Below are 16,126 nucleotides of genomic sequence, written 5' to 3' on the forward strand. Positions count from 1 at the left end.
CTCATTACAGAATCATTTATTATGGGTCTTCCCAGAAGAAATAAAATGGAAATCAGGAGAAAGAAAACAAAGGGAGCTCTCTTCTCCAGGAAAGAAACAAATTCTGAACCTTCCATAACCTTGACTCAGGAGCCTAACATTTGCAACTCCCAACAGGATGCGCCCTGCTTGGAGGCGGCCATGGCGGGCTTCCTAGAGTTCAGGCCTGCCTGAAGCCAAAGGGGGCTGCTGACCTTGACCCTGGCCAGGCGAGGACCTCAGGGCCTCCTTTGTGTGGTCCATTAGAGACCAACTTCCGGGCAACTAAAGGGGGTTTGTGGGGTCCGTTAGGACCCCTGGGAGTATCTTGGAGGAGATCAAAACTATCAGGTCACCCATGGGGGCCCACAGGCATGGGGGCTGGGTGGCAAAGGAAAAAGACCTCAGAGCCGCCGACAACTCCCTCCAGGGTTGGTCCCCTCGAGGGACATCCCCAGGCCCCTTTGAAGGGTAAGGCAGTGGGCTTTGCCTCCCGGCTTTGTCTTCCTGTAGTTGAGGCGTTTGAAGGCTTCCAGGTCCCGGTGGGTGCCCATGATCAGCCGGCTTTGGGGAAACAGGCACGTGTGTGGGGCTCAGCGGTCACCAAGTGACAGAGGGGGGCTGCACCTCACAGTCACATGGTCACTGATGACTCAGAGGTGCACACACAGCTCACACATGTGCACACAACCAGAACGCGTGTGGCAGCACAGGCTGGGCCTGTTCCAGCCCTTCAGAGCCCATGTTCCACAAAGGACAGCGGAGAGGGGGCTGCCGAGGGCCCAGCGGCAGTGGGGTGCCTGACCCTCGCCACCCGCCCAGGCGCTTTGCGCTTCAGTCCCTCCCTGCTCCTCTGGGTCCCCACTGGCCTCCCGCAGCCCCCGTGCCCTGTGAGTCCAAGCCCACCCCATACTTCAGGTTGGAGAGCTCAACGATGAGGCCACGCACGATGTTGGTGGCGTCCTCCATCCTGGGGGCCTCACAGGCCTGGATCCCCACGAAGGTCCTGGCAGGCAGGGAAGAAGCAGGGAAGAAGTTGAAAGTGGCCCAGCCTCACCGGACTACCAGAGCTCTCCAGTAGGAGGGGCTTCCGCTGGCCTCACGCCGGCCTTTCTAGGTGTCCAGCCTGTCCTCTGTTCACGACAGAGCCCTGACGGCCAACTCAGCTGGCTCCACAGCCCAGCAGGACTCAGCCCCTTCTCTCCCCTGCCTCCCCCTGCCCTCTTGCTCCCCGCATGCACCGGGCACTGAATGTGGAAACCTGGCTCAGAGGCAGGCCCTCCCCTCCTGGTGGTCCACCCCTCAGACCCTGCACCACCTGCCTGCCCCGTGCCCTCTCCTCATCCCCCCTTCTCCCCTCCCCCCTGCTCGAGCCACACTGGAGTCCTGGCCATTCCTGGAGCACCTCTCACTCAAGACAGTGGAATGTGCTTTTCCTGAAGTCTCCTCCTCTGTGGTGGGGGATGGGCAGTGGCTCCCCTGAGCACCCCTTACATTTTAACTCCTTCTCTGCTGCCTTTTTCTCCCCAGCACTCTGCCATCTGATCATCTAATCTGCTCTCTGTCTCTCATGTCCCCACACCCTGAATCCCCCACTAGCACCAAACTCTGTTTTCCCACACTGCCTCACCAGCACCCAGGGCAGTGCCAGAAAAGCTGGCCCCAGATGGCATTCATATCCATGGAAGGTTTGGGAGGCCGGGGCGGGAGGATGGCCTGAGCCCAGGAGTTCAGAACCAGCCTTGGCAACATAGTGAGACCCCATCTCTACAAATAATACAAAATTGGCCAGGCGTGGTGGTGCATGCCTGTAGTCCCAGCAACTCAGGAGGATGAAGTGGGAGGATCACTTGAGCCCGGGAGATGGAGGCTATAGTAAGCTATGATCACACCACCACACACCAGCCTGGGCAACAGAGCAAGATTCTATATCAAAAATATACCGTCAGGCACTGTGGCTCGTGCCTGTAATGTCACCATGGCAAAATCTCATCTCTAAAAAAATATACAAAATTAGTCGGGTATGGTAATGGGCTAATTTTGTGTGCGACCACCTGTAGTCTCAGCTACTTAAGAGGCTGAAGTTGGAGAATCACACAAGTGAGCCCAGGAGAGGCTGCAGCGAGCTGAGGTTGTGCCACTGCACCCCAACCTGGTGATGGGAGCAAGACGGTGTCTCAAATAAGAAAAAAAACCACGGAAGAGCAGAGCAGAGGAGCCATAGAACAGCTGCCACTCAGACACAGGCACCGCAGGGGGCAGGTGGGGAAGTGGGAGTCACCCACCCTAAACCCGCCCATGCCCTAGGCTTGGCAGCACCTCTGGGACTGCCACTTTGGAAACTGCTGTCCTGCTCCTCCTGCCTTGGTCACTCCGAGGTGGCTGGCAGCCTCTGGGCCTTAGCCTCTTGTGTGTGTCATTCAGCCTTAAGCCACCAAACCAGACCCCAGGACCCTCTGGGAGCTTCCAGACATCCAGGGCGGTGGGGAGGGGAGCTGTACTGGCCCAGATGTGAAATCTTCCTGCCATTCACTCAAACCACAGCGGCCCGCTCTGATGAACTGCCACTGGTCCACACGCAGGTTGTGTGTGTGGATGGGGGAGGCGGCCAGTGGCACAGCAGGTGCAAGTCCCAGGGAGTGAGGGCAGGAGGGGGGGACAGAGCCACCCTCTGCTTCGAGGGAGAGGAAGAGGAGCAGGAGGAGGGGGAGGAGGGGGGAAGGGGAGGGGGGAAGGGAAGGGGGAAGGGCAGAGTAAGGGCCACAGCCAAGGGCTGAGTCCCAAAAAACCCTCCTCCACCCCCACGCCCCTCCCCCCACCAGACAGAAACAGAAACTTGGCCATAAATAATTGATGAGCCACTGCCTCTGCAAAGAGGCAGGTTCAAGTACCAGGTAACACAAAAGGTGGCTGGCTGCCCAGTGCTGGCTGCGAGGAGGGCTGCGGGAGGGCAGCGGAGGAGGGGACAAGCTGCAGGGACCCTGGGCATGGTGTAGGGGAGAGGGCCCTCCTCACACACAGGAGACTGGAGCAGGCTCAGCCTGTGGGAGGAAGTGCATCACCTGGGGCAGGAGCCAAGTGGGGAGGGAGGAGGTGAGGGCAGGTTAGAGTCACTCCAACACCCGCCTGGTGCCAGAGCTAGTAACAGCTCCAAGACGGTCTCAGCCACTGGCTCTGAGCCCTGTCTGGGTCCCCTCCCCTTCCCAGAGACTCAGGAGGAAGCTCTGGCCCCTCCTCCCAGAGAGAAACAACCCACAGAGCCAGGGGCACTATCCCAGGGCTCCTGGGGAGGCACTGTTTGGGTGCCCATCACTGGTCACTGTAGCCTGTTCCTCTGCTTTTGGGAATCAGGGGAACGTGTGCAGTTTAAAAGACAGGGCTCAGCTCCCCTGTTGGAATGAGGAAGTCGAGGCCTAGGGAGGGAGAACTGAGGTCCCTCCGTCTGTCACCCTCTGTGGTAAAATTGGTGAGGGTCCTGGAGCCCCTTCTCCCCCACCCCGCACCTACCTCGGCTGGGCCCTGGTCACTGCAACAGGGTCTTCACTGGCGTGTGGGCTGGGGCCAGGCCAGCAAGGGCCCGGCTTGCTCCCCGAAGGAAAGAGCTGGAAAGAGAGCACAAGGAGTGAGCAGCCGGGCCGGGCTGGGCAAGCTCTGCACGGGGGAACCGTTAGTTAGTCATACTGGCACCTCTGGCTTCACCGTGGCCACAGCAGGTCACACGGGGGGCAGCTGGGGCTCCTGCAGAGGAAGAGAAGGACCAGGGAGGAGCTCTGCGATGGGGAGACCCGGGGCTACCAGCCTGGGCCGTGCCTGCCCTTTCCCCTCAGAAAGAAAAAGGCCACAGCAATGCCAAACCCAACCTTGGTGTCCGCTCCTGGGCCCGGAACTCCCACAGGCTGATCTGAGCAGTGGGGAGCCCCACTGTGCCGTGAGTTCTCTGGCCCTGACATCGCTGCAGTCTCCTGCAGGTACAGAGAAAACGCCAAGGAGTGGCAAGTGCAGTGAAGTGAGTCGTCTACCTTGGCTGAATAAGCCACGCACATCCCGTTAGGAAAAGAGTCTGCAAATACAACACGAGGGGGAAAGTCCCAGTGAATACAGGGGAAAGCCAGGTAACTCCAAGGGCGGTTTAATTTCTATTGGAAATTGTCAAGCTCCATCACAGTGGTGACCTACAATGAGCCACTCTGGGCGTGGTGGCTCATGCCTGTAATCCCAGAACTTTGGGAGGCTGAGGTGGGGGGATTGAGACCAAGAGTTCTAGACCAGCCTGCGCCACATGGCGAGACCCTGTCTCTACAAAAAAATACAAAAATTAGCTGGTCATGGTGGCACATGCCTGTGGTCCCAGCTACTCGGAAGGCTGAGGCAGGAGCGCGGGAGGCTGAGGCTGCAGTGAGCTGTGATTGTGCCGCTGCACTCCAGCCTGGGCAACACAGCAAGGCCCTGTCTCCAAAATTTAAATTAAATTAAATGACTCCGAGACAGTGGGATGTCTGGCTTCCCAGCGGTAACCTTTGTTGCGCCAGCAACAAAAAATGAGAATTAAATATGGGTGATGTTGAGAAAGGCAAGAAAATTTGTGTTCAGAAGTGTTCCCAGGGCCACACTGTGGAAAAGGGAGGCAAGCACGAGAATGGGCCTAATCTCCATGGTATCTTTGGGCGGAAGACAGGTTGGGCCGCGGGATTCTCTTACACTGACGCCAATAAGAACACAGGCATCACCTGGGGAGAGGATACACTGACGGAGTATTTGGAGAATCCCATGAAGTACATCCCTGGAACAAAAGTGATCTTTGCCGGCATTAAGAAGAAGGGAGAAAGGGCAGACTTGATAGCTTATCTCAGAAAAGTTACTAATGAGTAACAATTGGCCACTGCCTGATTGATGTGTACCATACTTTGTCTGGTACTCTGCCTTATTTATGTGTGCATACACACGTCTCATGACTTTATGTGTACCATACTTTAATAGATCTCATACACCAGAATTTACATGATGAATGAATGATAGAATATTTTGTTGGGCAGTCCTGATTTAAAACTAAGACTGGCTTGTGGTTAAATAAGTATGTTCAATTTTTGAATTTTAATAGTAATTCCAATTTAGTAAATGCTATCACTGTTTATCCCTTCTAAAGATATGATTAGACTTCGTTAGGAATGTTAAACTTTTCACAGATGGTGAGTGCCATCTTAAAACTTACTGGAGATTGGTTTTATGTTTAGATTTATGTAACTGGTTATGTGAATATATTTAAATATGGGGGAAATTCCTTCACCGTCTCAGAACCAAGCAAGGTTCACCTGTGTTTTGTGTTCATTTGCCTCTTAAAGGCAAGGGTTGAAGACAAAGAGGTAGCAATGGTTACTTTATGTTTTGGCCTTAACTATGCCAATCCAATTAGAATTCCCTGTATTTACAATGGTTTTTACTTATCAAAAGGCATTTTAGTTTTCACTTACTGAAAAGCATTTTAGTGTGGGCTATGTGTAATATCAAAAATTACTTAACACTTCACACATTTTATAGATGATCTATAAGGTCACATTCTTTTAAAATAGCAGCCAATTAAACTTCACTCTTGAATTCTTTATAATCTAAGTCAAACTAAGTTATAATTTAGGATTGTCTTTATAGTATCCAATTAAAATTCACTTGAATTCTTTACAATCTAAGTCAAAGTAAGTTGTAATTTAGGATTGTCTTTAAACAGCCATTCAGAAACAAAACCGTACAACTGCTGTGTATTTGTGATTGGGAATGGTGCTTTTGCCAACTTAAAACGATTAAAGTAGAGGAGATACACACAAATTTAAAAATTATGTGTGATCATAAGACAAGATAATTAAAAAGAAAACCACAGATCATGAAAAAAATAAAAATAAAAAAATAAATTAAATGACTCCATACGCAGACTGCAGAGGCTCCACCGGTCGAGGAGCACGTGCAGAGGAGCTATGAGACGGTAACAGCACACCCTCCCGTGACAAGACCTTGCGGTTTGAGGTTTGAAAGCTGTCTCTGCTGTGTCCCTCCGAGTCCCCTCCTCTAGCACAGTGTGTGACCACAGTAAGGTCAGGAGGAGGCACTGAGATGGTCCTCATGACCCGTGTTTGCTGTGCCTGGGTGCCCCTGCCCACGCCGGGAGACACTGGCCTCAGCCTTCCTGCCAGGAGCCGCCCAGAACCTTCCCACGGGAATGTGTTCCTTGCCTGGGTCGCCTTGACTTGCTGGGGAACGCCTGGTGTCAAAACCAAACACGCCCAGGCCCTGGCAGTGCTGTCAAGCGGGGCCTCCTCCCCTGGCCGGGGAAAGGCTGCTGATGCTGGTCAGGTCTGACTACCCTGGCTGTCTGTCGGGGTCCCCCTGAGTCTGGATTTCAGGGTCTTTTTCCAAACTCGAAGTTTGGCAGCCCATTTAGGAGGGCTCGGGCTTCACCTGCTAGATGCCACCTTGGCACACTTGGCCCCAAACACCCTAATCATTCCCCAGCCTTCTCCAAGCCACTGCCCACAAGAGCACAGACTGCAGGCATTGGAGGCGGCTCTGCTCTTGAGCTAGGGATCTGCATTTTTCAGGTGTGAGGCTCATAAAATTTCAGCTGAGCTCAGCACCTGAACTCCTGCCTTTCCCATGTGCTCGTGTTCAGGCTCTACCACTGAACTGCACTGTGACTCCCATTGTTTTTTTTTGTTTTTTTTTCCCAAGAGATGGAGTTTCGCTCTTGTTTCCCAGGCTGGAGGGCAATGGCACGCTCTCGGCTCACCGCAACCTCCGCCTCCTGGGTTCAGGCAATTCTCCTGCCTCAGCCTCCTGAGTAGCTGGGATTACAGGCACGCACCACCATGCCCAGCTAATTTTTTGTATTTTTGGTAGAGACGGGGTTTCACCATGTTGACCAGGATGGTCTCGATCTCTTGACCTCGTGATCCACCCGCCTCGGCCTCCCAAAGTGCTGGGATTACAGGCTTGAGCCACTGCGCCCGGCCTTTTTTTTTTTTTTTTGAGACAGGGTTTCCCCACATTCCCCAGGCTGCAGTACAGTGGCATGACTCAGCTCACTGCAATCTCAACCTCCTGGGCTCAAGTGATTCTCCCTCCTCAACCTCTCAAGTAGCTGGGACTGCACCCGTGCACCCCTAAGCCCAGCTAATTTTTTTTTTTTTTGAGATACAGTTTCGCTCTTGTCGCCCAGGCTGGAGTGCAATGGTGTGATCTTAGCTCACGGCAACCTCCACCTCCTGGGTTCAAGCGATCCTTCTGCCTCAACCTCCCAAGTAGCTGGGATTACAGACATACGCTACCACACCTGGCTAATTTTTTATATTTTTAGTCGAGATGGGGTTTCTCCACATTTGGTCAGGCTGGTCTCAAACTCCTGACCTCAGGTGATCCACCTGCCTTGGCCTCCCAAAGTGCTAGGGTAACAGGTGGGAGCCACTGTGGCTGGCCATGAATTTTTTTTTTTTTTTAAACATCTGAACACAAGGACAGCCAAAGAAACAGAAGCTGACATCTGAAAAGCAAATCGAGCTCTGTGTTCCAGGACACGGCGGCTGGGCATGACCTCCTCCCCTCCTGCCTACCCCACCTCCGGCAGGCGCAGGAACTCCAGAGTCTTCGCTGCCACACCCAGTGTGTGCACAGAGAACCGCCTACCTCCCAGGGCGTGGCTGTGAAGCCCTCAGCCCAGGCTCAGGCGTGCCAACGGCTGGGGAGGTCGCTTTTCCCCTGGGGGCAGGGCTGAAGCAAGGCTGCCACCTGCCCAGACAGGAGAACGAGCGCCAACGGCTGGCACTGGCTCTGGAGCCAGAGAAGGCCACATCCGGGCAGCGCTGCTGGGGGGCAGATCCCTGAAGGAGGGAAAGCCCTTACAAGTTCTGGCAGAAAAACCAAATTACTTAGGTATGTTTGGGAAAGAATCATATCAGGATCCTCAGAGGACCCTAAGGAGATGGGCAAAGCCTCTTTGGCAGCTTGGGAGTGAAGCCCCCTCCCCAGGCCCAGCTTCTCCCCAGGCCCTGCTGTGTCCACAGCCCTCAACACATCTCCTGAGACCCCATGGCCAGGGTCAAGCACTGAAGCGGAAGCTGCCAGGGGCTGGGATTCCTGGGAACTCCAGTTCAATGCAGGAGGCCCTGGCTGAGAATGCAGCTTTCTGTCACCACCCTGGATGTGTCAACAACCACCAAAAGGCAGGTCTGCACTTTCTGGAAAACCACACCCACTAGAGCTGCAACTCCTTGTCAGTGGTTGTGTAAATGGAACGCCATGAACCCCAGCTCCCCCTCCACCACTGCGCTGTGTGAGGAGGGGGCTTGTGGATGTTGGGTACCTGCCCTGGGCAGGTATGTCTGTCACTCAGGGCAGCTCTCACCTGCTCAGGTGGGGCTTCGAAGTCAGAGGCATCCAGGGCATCCTGTATCTGGCTGTCTGGCAGGAAGTCGAGTTCCACAGCTGAAGAGTCTGCCCAGGTGGCCTCGTCTGCAGAATGAGGCAGGTGGTCTTGCTGCCCTGCCAGGTCCAAGGTGGTGTCTGGACCGCTCTGCTGGGTCCCAGGCTCCTGAAGAGGGCCGTCTGCTGCTTCTTTGTGTTCCAGCAGAACAGAGGCTTGTGGGGACAGAATGAGCCCCTCGAGGTCTTGTTCAAGGTTCTGGCTGCCTGACTCGGCTGCCTCTTGAGCAGGGCCTGGCTCCTGCTTCTGGCCGACACGTGGACCTGTGTCCAGGGCTGGATGGCCGGAATCTCCAGCCCCCATCATGGGCTGTCCGCTCCCAGGTGCCAGAACCAGGGAGGCTGCAGGGCCCACTGGGACGTCATCCGGGGGGTTGTCGTCCTGTCCTGCCTCACCTCTCCCTCTGGTGGTTTCCCCAGTGAGTGGGCTGCAGCCTGGCAGGGCTCTCCCGTGGCCTCCATCAGCGGCCTTCCTCTCGGGAGAGGCAGGTGACATGGCGCAGACCTGCCTGTCAGGCCCAGCCACCTCCAGAGCCTTCTCTTCCAGCTCAGTGGGGTCTGTGCTCAGGTCTGTGATGACACCCATCCCAAGGGATGAGCATTCCAGGCTTCTATGAGTCCCTTCCCTTTCCCTGCCCATCCTGCTGGGGGTCTGCTGGGAGTCAGGGGAGCCCTGGGCCACAGACCTGGGTTCCAGACACCAAGAGGTAGGGCCAAGTCCCAAAGCAGAGCCCGAGGTAGGAACTGACGCTAGGGCGCAGGGGACATCGCCTCCCTCCTCCTGGGGCCCTCCAGGCAGGCCAGCCCCTGCTGTCCTTTGGGCTCCTCCCTCCTGGGGGGCTCCTCTGTCTGGCTCCTTCCCCTCAGAATCGCTGCCTGGCAGGTGTTCCTTTTGGCCACGATCACCGGGAGCCCTCTCTGTCTCAGGCCTGCTATCGTCGGTCCCTTGTTCTAACAGGTGGTCCTGGCTGGCCCTCTGTGAGGTGGACCACCCCGTCCCCCTGCCTGGAGGGTCCTCAGGCTGAGAATCCCCACTGCTGGACACAGCTTTCACGGGGCTCTGGCTGCTCTGCTTAGGGTGGGCACCGTCTGCCTGCATTGGGTCCCCTGGCTCTGTGGCCTCCTGGAGGGGGAGCCCCAGAGTCTCCACTAGCGGCTGGCATCCTGCCTGCTGGGCGCTGGACTCTGGCAGTGTTTCCTGTGGAGAGAAAAAGACTCAGCCCCAGGGCCTTTGATAACCAAGTTCTCTGAAGAGTTTTCTATTAGATTGCCCCAAAAGTAACTGTGGGTTTTGTCATTACTTTTAATGCCAAAAACTGACTGGGCCAAATGACTCATGCCTATAATCCCAGCACTTTGGGAGGCTGAGGCAGGTGGATCACTTGAGGTCAGTTCAAGATCAGCCTGGCCAACAGGGTGAAACCCCATCTCTACTAAAAATACAAAAATAAGCCAGGTATGGTGGTACACACCTGTAGTCCCAGCTACTGGGGAGGCTGAGGCAGGAGAATCACTTGAACCTGGGAGGTGGAGGCTGTAGTGAGCTGAGATTGCCCCACTGTACTCCAGCTCGGGCGATAAGCGATACTCCATCCATCTCAAAAAAAAATTATTGTAGAGACGGAGTCTTGCCATGTTGCTCAGGCTGGTCAAGGGAAGTCCCAAAATGCTGGGATCACAGGCAAGAGCCACTGCACCTGGCCAGTTGCTAGTTTTGGTGATGGACTGTAGCTATGCACAGTGTTACCACTGGTGGAAGCCAGAAGGGAGAACATTGGAACTTCACTCTGTACAATTTTGTGTGTTTAAAAAAATTGTAGTAAGGCTGGGTGTGGTGGCTCACGCCAGTAATCCCATCACTTTGGGAGACCAAGGCAGGTGGATCACTTGAGGTCAGGCATTCAAGATCAGCCTGGCCAACATAGCAAAACCGGGTCTCTACTAATAATACAAAAATTAGCCAGGCGTGGTGGTACATGCCTGTAGTCCCAGGTCCTTGGGAGGCTGAGCAGGAAGAGAATAGCTTGAACCCAGGAGATGAAGGCTGCAGTGAGCCAACATTGCGCCACTGCACTCCAGCCTGAGCGACAGAGTGAGACTCCGTCTCAAAATATAAAAATTAAAAATAAATATTTCTGTGATGTGGGTCAAAAAAGAAAAATAAATAAATAAAACAGGCCACCAGGTGTGGTGGCTCACGCCTGTAATCCCAGCACTTTGGGAGGCCGAGGTGGGTGGATCATGAGGTCAGGAGATGGAGACCATCCTGGCCAACATGGTGAAATCTCGTCTCTACTAAAAATACAAAAAAAATGAGCTGGGCGTGGTGGCGCATGCCTATAGTCCCGGCTACTCGGGAGGCCAAGGCAGGAGGCTTGTTTGAACCCTGGGGGCAGAGATTGCAGTGAGCAGAGATCCCGCCACTGCACTATAGTCTGGGCAACAGTGCAAGACTCTGTCTCAAAAAAAAATTAAAATTAAAAAATAAATAAAATAAAATATTGTTAATTGGCACATCACGCCTTTCTGAATTTTTACTATTTCCATGAAACCTGGAGAAGGCGGCTCTGGCCTTGACCCTGGAGGTGCAAATGCAGGCGTCCTGAATGCCTGCAACAGGCATTAGAATTGTTGCATACTCAACACACATCCATAGCGCAATGTACTGACAACAGCGGGTGGAGAGGTGCAGGCCTCCCCATTTGCCAAAGAACTTCAGGGTTAAACGGGGCTGCCGGGGCTGGGCCAGGAGGCTGCACATGTGCTGGGCTCAGCCTGGCTGATTTTAGAGGCTTACCAGGCTAAAGGGCCCACTCCCGAGGTCCTCATCCTTCATCCCTCCTGTTTTTGGCACTGTCTTCCTGGATTTTGCAAACTGGGGAACAAACCTCCCAACTGAGTTCTGTAAACCGGATACAAAAAGAACAAAGTGGCAGTCAAGATAAGGGAGGAATGAGGTCTCAGGAAGAAAGCAACCCTGAAATGTTCCTTTCTTATAGCCTCAGAGAACTCTGCCCTTGCCCTCCAGGCACCTTCCCTCCAGCCCCTGTAGACGGTGAGTGAGCAGTTGCTGACAATGAAGGGAGACACAGAGCCGGAACTTTAAGGGAGGCTTCTACATCCACGAGGCCACAGGACAGGCTCACCTGGGAAGGAGGAAGGGGAGCTGGCTCCTTTTCTGGTTGATGGAGGAGCCTGCAGGGAGCTCCTGTTTCCTCGTTGGGGGAGCTATGTAGGAAAAGAGAAAACTGAGGGGGATCTGAAGTCCTCCTAGGCTGTGTCTCACATATTAAGACAAACGCAAAACAAATCCAAGAGGAAACTGGTGCTAACAGTCTCCTAGCCTGGACAAAGTGGCTCATGCCTTTAATCTCAGCACTGTGGGAGGCTGAGGCAGGTGGAGGCCCAGGAGTTCAAGACCAGGTTGGGCAACATAGTGAGACCCCATTTCTACAAAAAATTTAAAAATTAGCTGGATATAGTGGTATGTGCCTGTGGTCCCAGCTACTTGGGAGGCTGAGATGGGGGGATCATCTGAGCCAGGGAAGTCTGAGGCTGCAGTGAGCTATGATCACGCCACTGCACTCCAGCCTGGGTGACAGAGCAAGACCCTCTCAAAAAAAAAAAAAAAAAAAAAGTCTGCTAGATGGAAGGCCCTGGAAAACCTGCTTTAAAAAGGTGGGATGGAGATAGAGAAGCAGTGACCTGAGAACATTTAACTGGCAAGGAGGGTACAGAGTCCCACCTGGAGAATACACTGCTCTTATAATCCCAGGAATTGCCTACTGAGCTGGGAAGAGGGATATTCTTATTTGGACAGGCACTCCAGCCCTGACACAGCACATTCTAGGGAGAGAAAATTGTGGATGCAAGAAACATAGTGTCTCTAAAAACTAGTGAAACTTAGGGTTATATTTAAATAAACATGGGCCGGGTGCAGTGGCTCACATCTGTGATCCCAGCACTTTGGGAGGCCAAGGTGGGCAGATCACTTGAAGTTAGGAATTTGAGGACATGGTGAAACCCCATCTCCACTAAAAATACAAAAATTAGTCAGGTGTGGTGGTGCATGCCTGTAATCCCAGCCTCTCGGGAGGCTGACAAGAGAACTGCTTAAACTTGAGGTGGAGGTTACAGTGAGCCGGGATGGCACAATTGCACTCCAGCTTGGGTGACAAAACAAGGCCCTGTCTCAAAAAAAAAAAAATTAAATAAATATGGACATACATATTGTTTTGTTTTGGCTAATTATTTTATTTCTTGTGGATATGGGGTCATCCTCGCTGTTACACAGGCTCCTCTCAAACTCCTGAGCTCAAGCGATCCTCTTGCCTCAACCTCCCAAAGTGCTGGGATTACAGGCATGAGCCATTGCACTCAGCCCTGATTGTTTTTCTTTTCTTTTCTTTTCTTTTTTTTTTTTTGAGACCGAGTCTCACTCTGTAGCCCAGGCTGAAGTACAGTGGCACCTTCTTGGCTCACTGCAACCTCTGCCTCCCAGGTCCCAGTTCAAGCAATTCTGCCTCAGCCTCCTGAGCAGCTGGGATTACAGACATGCACCACCATGCCCAGCTAATTTTTGTATTTTCAGTAGAGACGGGGTTTCACCATCTTGGTCAGGCTGTCTTGAACTCCTGACCTCGTGATCCACCCACAGCCTACCAAAGTGCTGGGATTACAGGTATGACCCATCATGCCCAGCCCCTGATTGTTTTTCTTTTTTATTGCTTATTAGTTCACATACCAATAACTCCTTTGTTCACTTCTTAAGGCGGAGGAGGAGGAATGTGGAAGGTGGATGGATTTGACCAGCAGACAGAATATGAGATACAGAATATGAATTCTGTAACCTTGAAAACTTCAATGTTATCTTTGCCCACATTTAAAACATCAACCCTTCTTTTTTTCTTTTTTTTTTTCAGATGGAACCTCGCTCTGTGGCCCAGGCTGGAGTGCAGTGGCATGATCTCAGCTCGCTGCAATCTCTGCCTCCTGGGTTCGGTCGATTCTCCTGCCTCAGCCTCCTGCATATCTGGGATTACAAGTGTGCCACCACACCTGGCTAATTTTTGTATTTTTAGTAGAGACAGGGTTTTACCATGTTGGCCAGGCTGGTTTCAAACTCCTGACCTCAGGTGATCTGCCCGCCTTGGCCTCCCAAAGTGCTGGGATTACAGGTGTGAGCCACCTCGCCTGGCCAAAACACCAACCCTTCTCACCAGTGGGAAAGCTAGGAGAAGTGAGATCCGAGGGCCCTGAGCTCCGGGAGGGAGTGGGTCACAGCACTAGATGTGTTGTGGGTCTACTTCCCAAAGTACTGCTGTCTGCTGAGCTGCTGTGCTATGTGGACCATCAGTGAGGAGACTGCTGGAATGTTCGGAGCCACCTACCTGGAGACCGCCTTTCCTGGTTCCTCCCCGTGCTGCTGTGTAGAGCGAACAGGTCCCAGCTTGCCCTCCAGCACCTCAGGGTGATGCAAACAGCCCAATGTGGAACTCTGGAGGTCCCCATCAGAGTCTTCTATCCTTGGGGTCTTTAGGGGTTTTGAAGGACAGATTCCTTCTTCTGGTTTAGAGATAGAGGAAGATGAAGGGGTGGGGGATACAGCGTGTGCACTGCCATGGCTGACAACCAAACACAGCAAGGCTGCTGCTATCTTGAAAGAAGGCAGACTCATTCCAAGGGCATGAAACTCCTGCTCTGAAGCTCACCTGATGAGCAAGAGAGGGGCTGGAACCCTTCCCAAAGGTGGGACTTACGAGCTTATGTGGCCATGAGTTTCAAAGGCTTTTGCCTATGGACTGGCCATGGCTGAGGCTGAATCAGGAGGTGGCCTGATCTGGCTCCAGATCACATGAAGAACCTGGCTGGCCAATTCTCTCTCTGGGGAAGTGGTAAGAGGCGTGTAATGGGTCCCAGCCCCAACAACTCTGCAGAGGGTCCATTCCTGATTTCTCTACTGGACTCATGAAAGGGATTTCAAGAGTCCATCTTCTACACTTCTCAGCTTTTCTGCAAGTATCTGATGTCCTGGGTCACCTCTTGTCTCCCCCACTACAACCAGGATGCACTCAAGAAGGGGCCAAATCCATCTCACTCTCTGCAGGGTCCCAAGTTCCTGTAAGAGCAACTTGTACACTGTTGGCACTCAATACTTAGCACATGACTCGATAAATGCACGCCACCAAGTGCAGACAAGACTAAACTATGTAGTACTCTAGTGTTCTGAGACATCTGCGAAGTAGCCATGCTGGGAAAACTGGGACCCACAGCGACCGGGCACTGAAGAAGCAAGGCTTTAGCCACCTCCTGGCCCCTTGCGTTTCTGCACTAACTTCCCCATCACTACAAGCAATTGTGATGTGTTTTCTTCCAGCATTTGAGAGGCTAAAGATGCTTACTGACATCTTTGTATACATAACACAGTGGCTCATGCCTGTAATCCCAGCACTTTGGGAGGCCGAGGTGGGTGGATCAACTAAGGTCAGGAGTTGGAGACCAGCCCGGCCAACATGAGGAAACCCTGTCTCTACTAAAAATACAAAAATTAGTGGGGTGTGGTGGCAGGCGCCTGTAGTCCCAGCTACTCGGGAGGCTGAGGCAGGAGAATCGCTTGAGCCCGGGAGGTGGAGGTTACAGTGAGCCAAGATAGCACCACCGCACTCCAGCCTGGGTGACAGAGCGAAACTCAGTCTCAAAAAACAAAAACAATAATTAATATATATTATGTATTACATGTAAAAACACATATGTATTTGTGTTTAACATATAAATACATATAAAATACATAATTATAAAATATATTACTCATATATATTTACAATATATATTCATATATCATAAAACATACGCTTATATATTTATATGTGATATACTATATTATTTATTAAATATATACTATAAATATTATATATCCCACTATATTGCCAGGTTGTTCCCTGTGCTCTAAAGCCAGGCCCTGCCACCTCAGGATTCAGCCTCAGCCAAGTATGTAAATATATATATATATTTACACTGAATGCATAAAAGATACACAGTATATATTTGTATATATTGTAGAGAATATATTCATTTTATATGGAATATTTAATATATATTTTGTTTATATATTTTATATAGAATATGGAATATACATTGTTTACATATTTTATACATGAAAATACATTTTTTGTATAAAACATATTTATACGTGTATTTATGTATTATATATAATATATATGTAATTTTTCTTTCTTTGAGACAGGGTCTCATGTGGTTTCCCAGGCTGGAGTGCACTGATGCAGCTGCGGCCCACTACGGTCTCGCCCTCTTGAGCTCATGCCCTCCTCCCACCTCAGGCCCCTCAAGTAGCTAGGACAACAGGTGTGTGCCACCATGCCTGGCTAAGTTTTTGTTTGTTTTGTAGAGACAAGGTCTCACTATGTTGCCCAGGCTGGTCTCGAACTCTGGGGCTCAAGCGATCCTCCTGTCTCAGCCTCCCAAAATGCTGGAATCACAGGTATAAGCCACCTTGCCTGGCCAGCATCTATTTTTTGAATGAAGAAAATTCCTTTACACAGAAACTTTCAATAGCAGCTGGATTGCAAGACTTCCTCAAACCTGGCCCCAACCTAGTCACGTATTCAGTGAACAAATGATAAGCGTTGAC

At 52.0% G+C, this 16,126-nt stretch overlaps 1 protein-coding gene and 1 pseudogene across 1 annotated transcript in view; one reads left to right on the forward strand and one right to left on the reverse strand.

Annotated features, from left to right (window-relative positions):
* Nucleotides 1-16,126, reverse strand: part of CUNH19orf57 (chromosome unknown C19orf57 homolog) — a 24,097-nt gene continuing 7,971 nt past the window's right edge. Inside the window, 8 exon segments of the mRNA XM_032265876.1 lie at nt 1-503; nt 506-582; nt 932-1,024; nt 3,526-3,620; nt 8,402-9,676; nt 11,276-11,380; nt 11,625-11,706; nt 13,869-14,043. Of these exon segments, the coding sequence (XP_032121767.1) occupies nt 304-503; nt 506-582; nt 932-1,024; nt 3,526-3,620; nt 8,402-9,676; nt 11,276-11,380; nt 11,625-11,706; nt 13,869-14,043 (2,102 nt within the window). The 3' untranslated portion in view covers nt 1-303.
* On the forward strand, nt 4,514-5,309 carry LOC116541595 (annotated as a pseudogene).

This window comes from Sapajus apella, unplaced genomic scaffold (assembly GCF_009761245.1).
Source record: "Sapajus apella isolate SASKATOON/1434 unplaced genomic scaffold, GSC_monkey_1.0 scaffold152, whole genome shotgun sequence".
Classification (NCBI taxonomy): domain Eukaryota; kingdom Metazoa; phylum Chordata; class Mammalia; order Primates; family Cebidae; genus Sapajus; species Sapajus apella.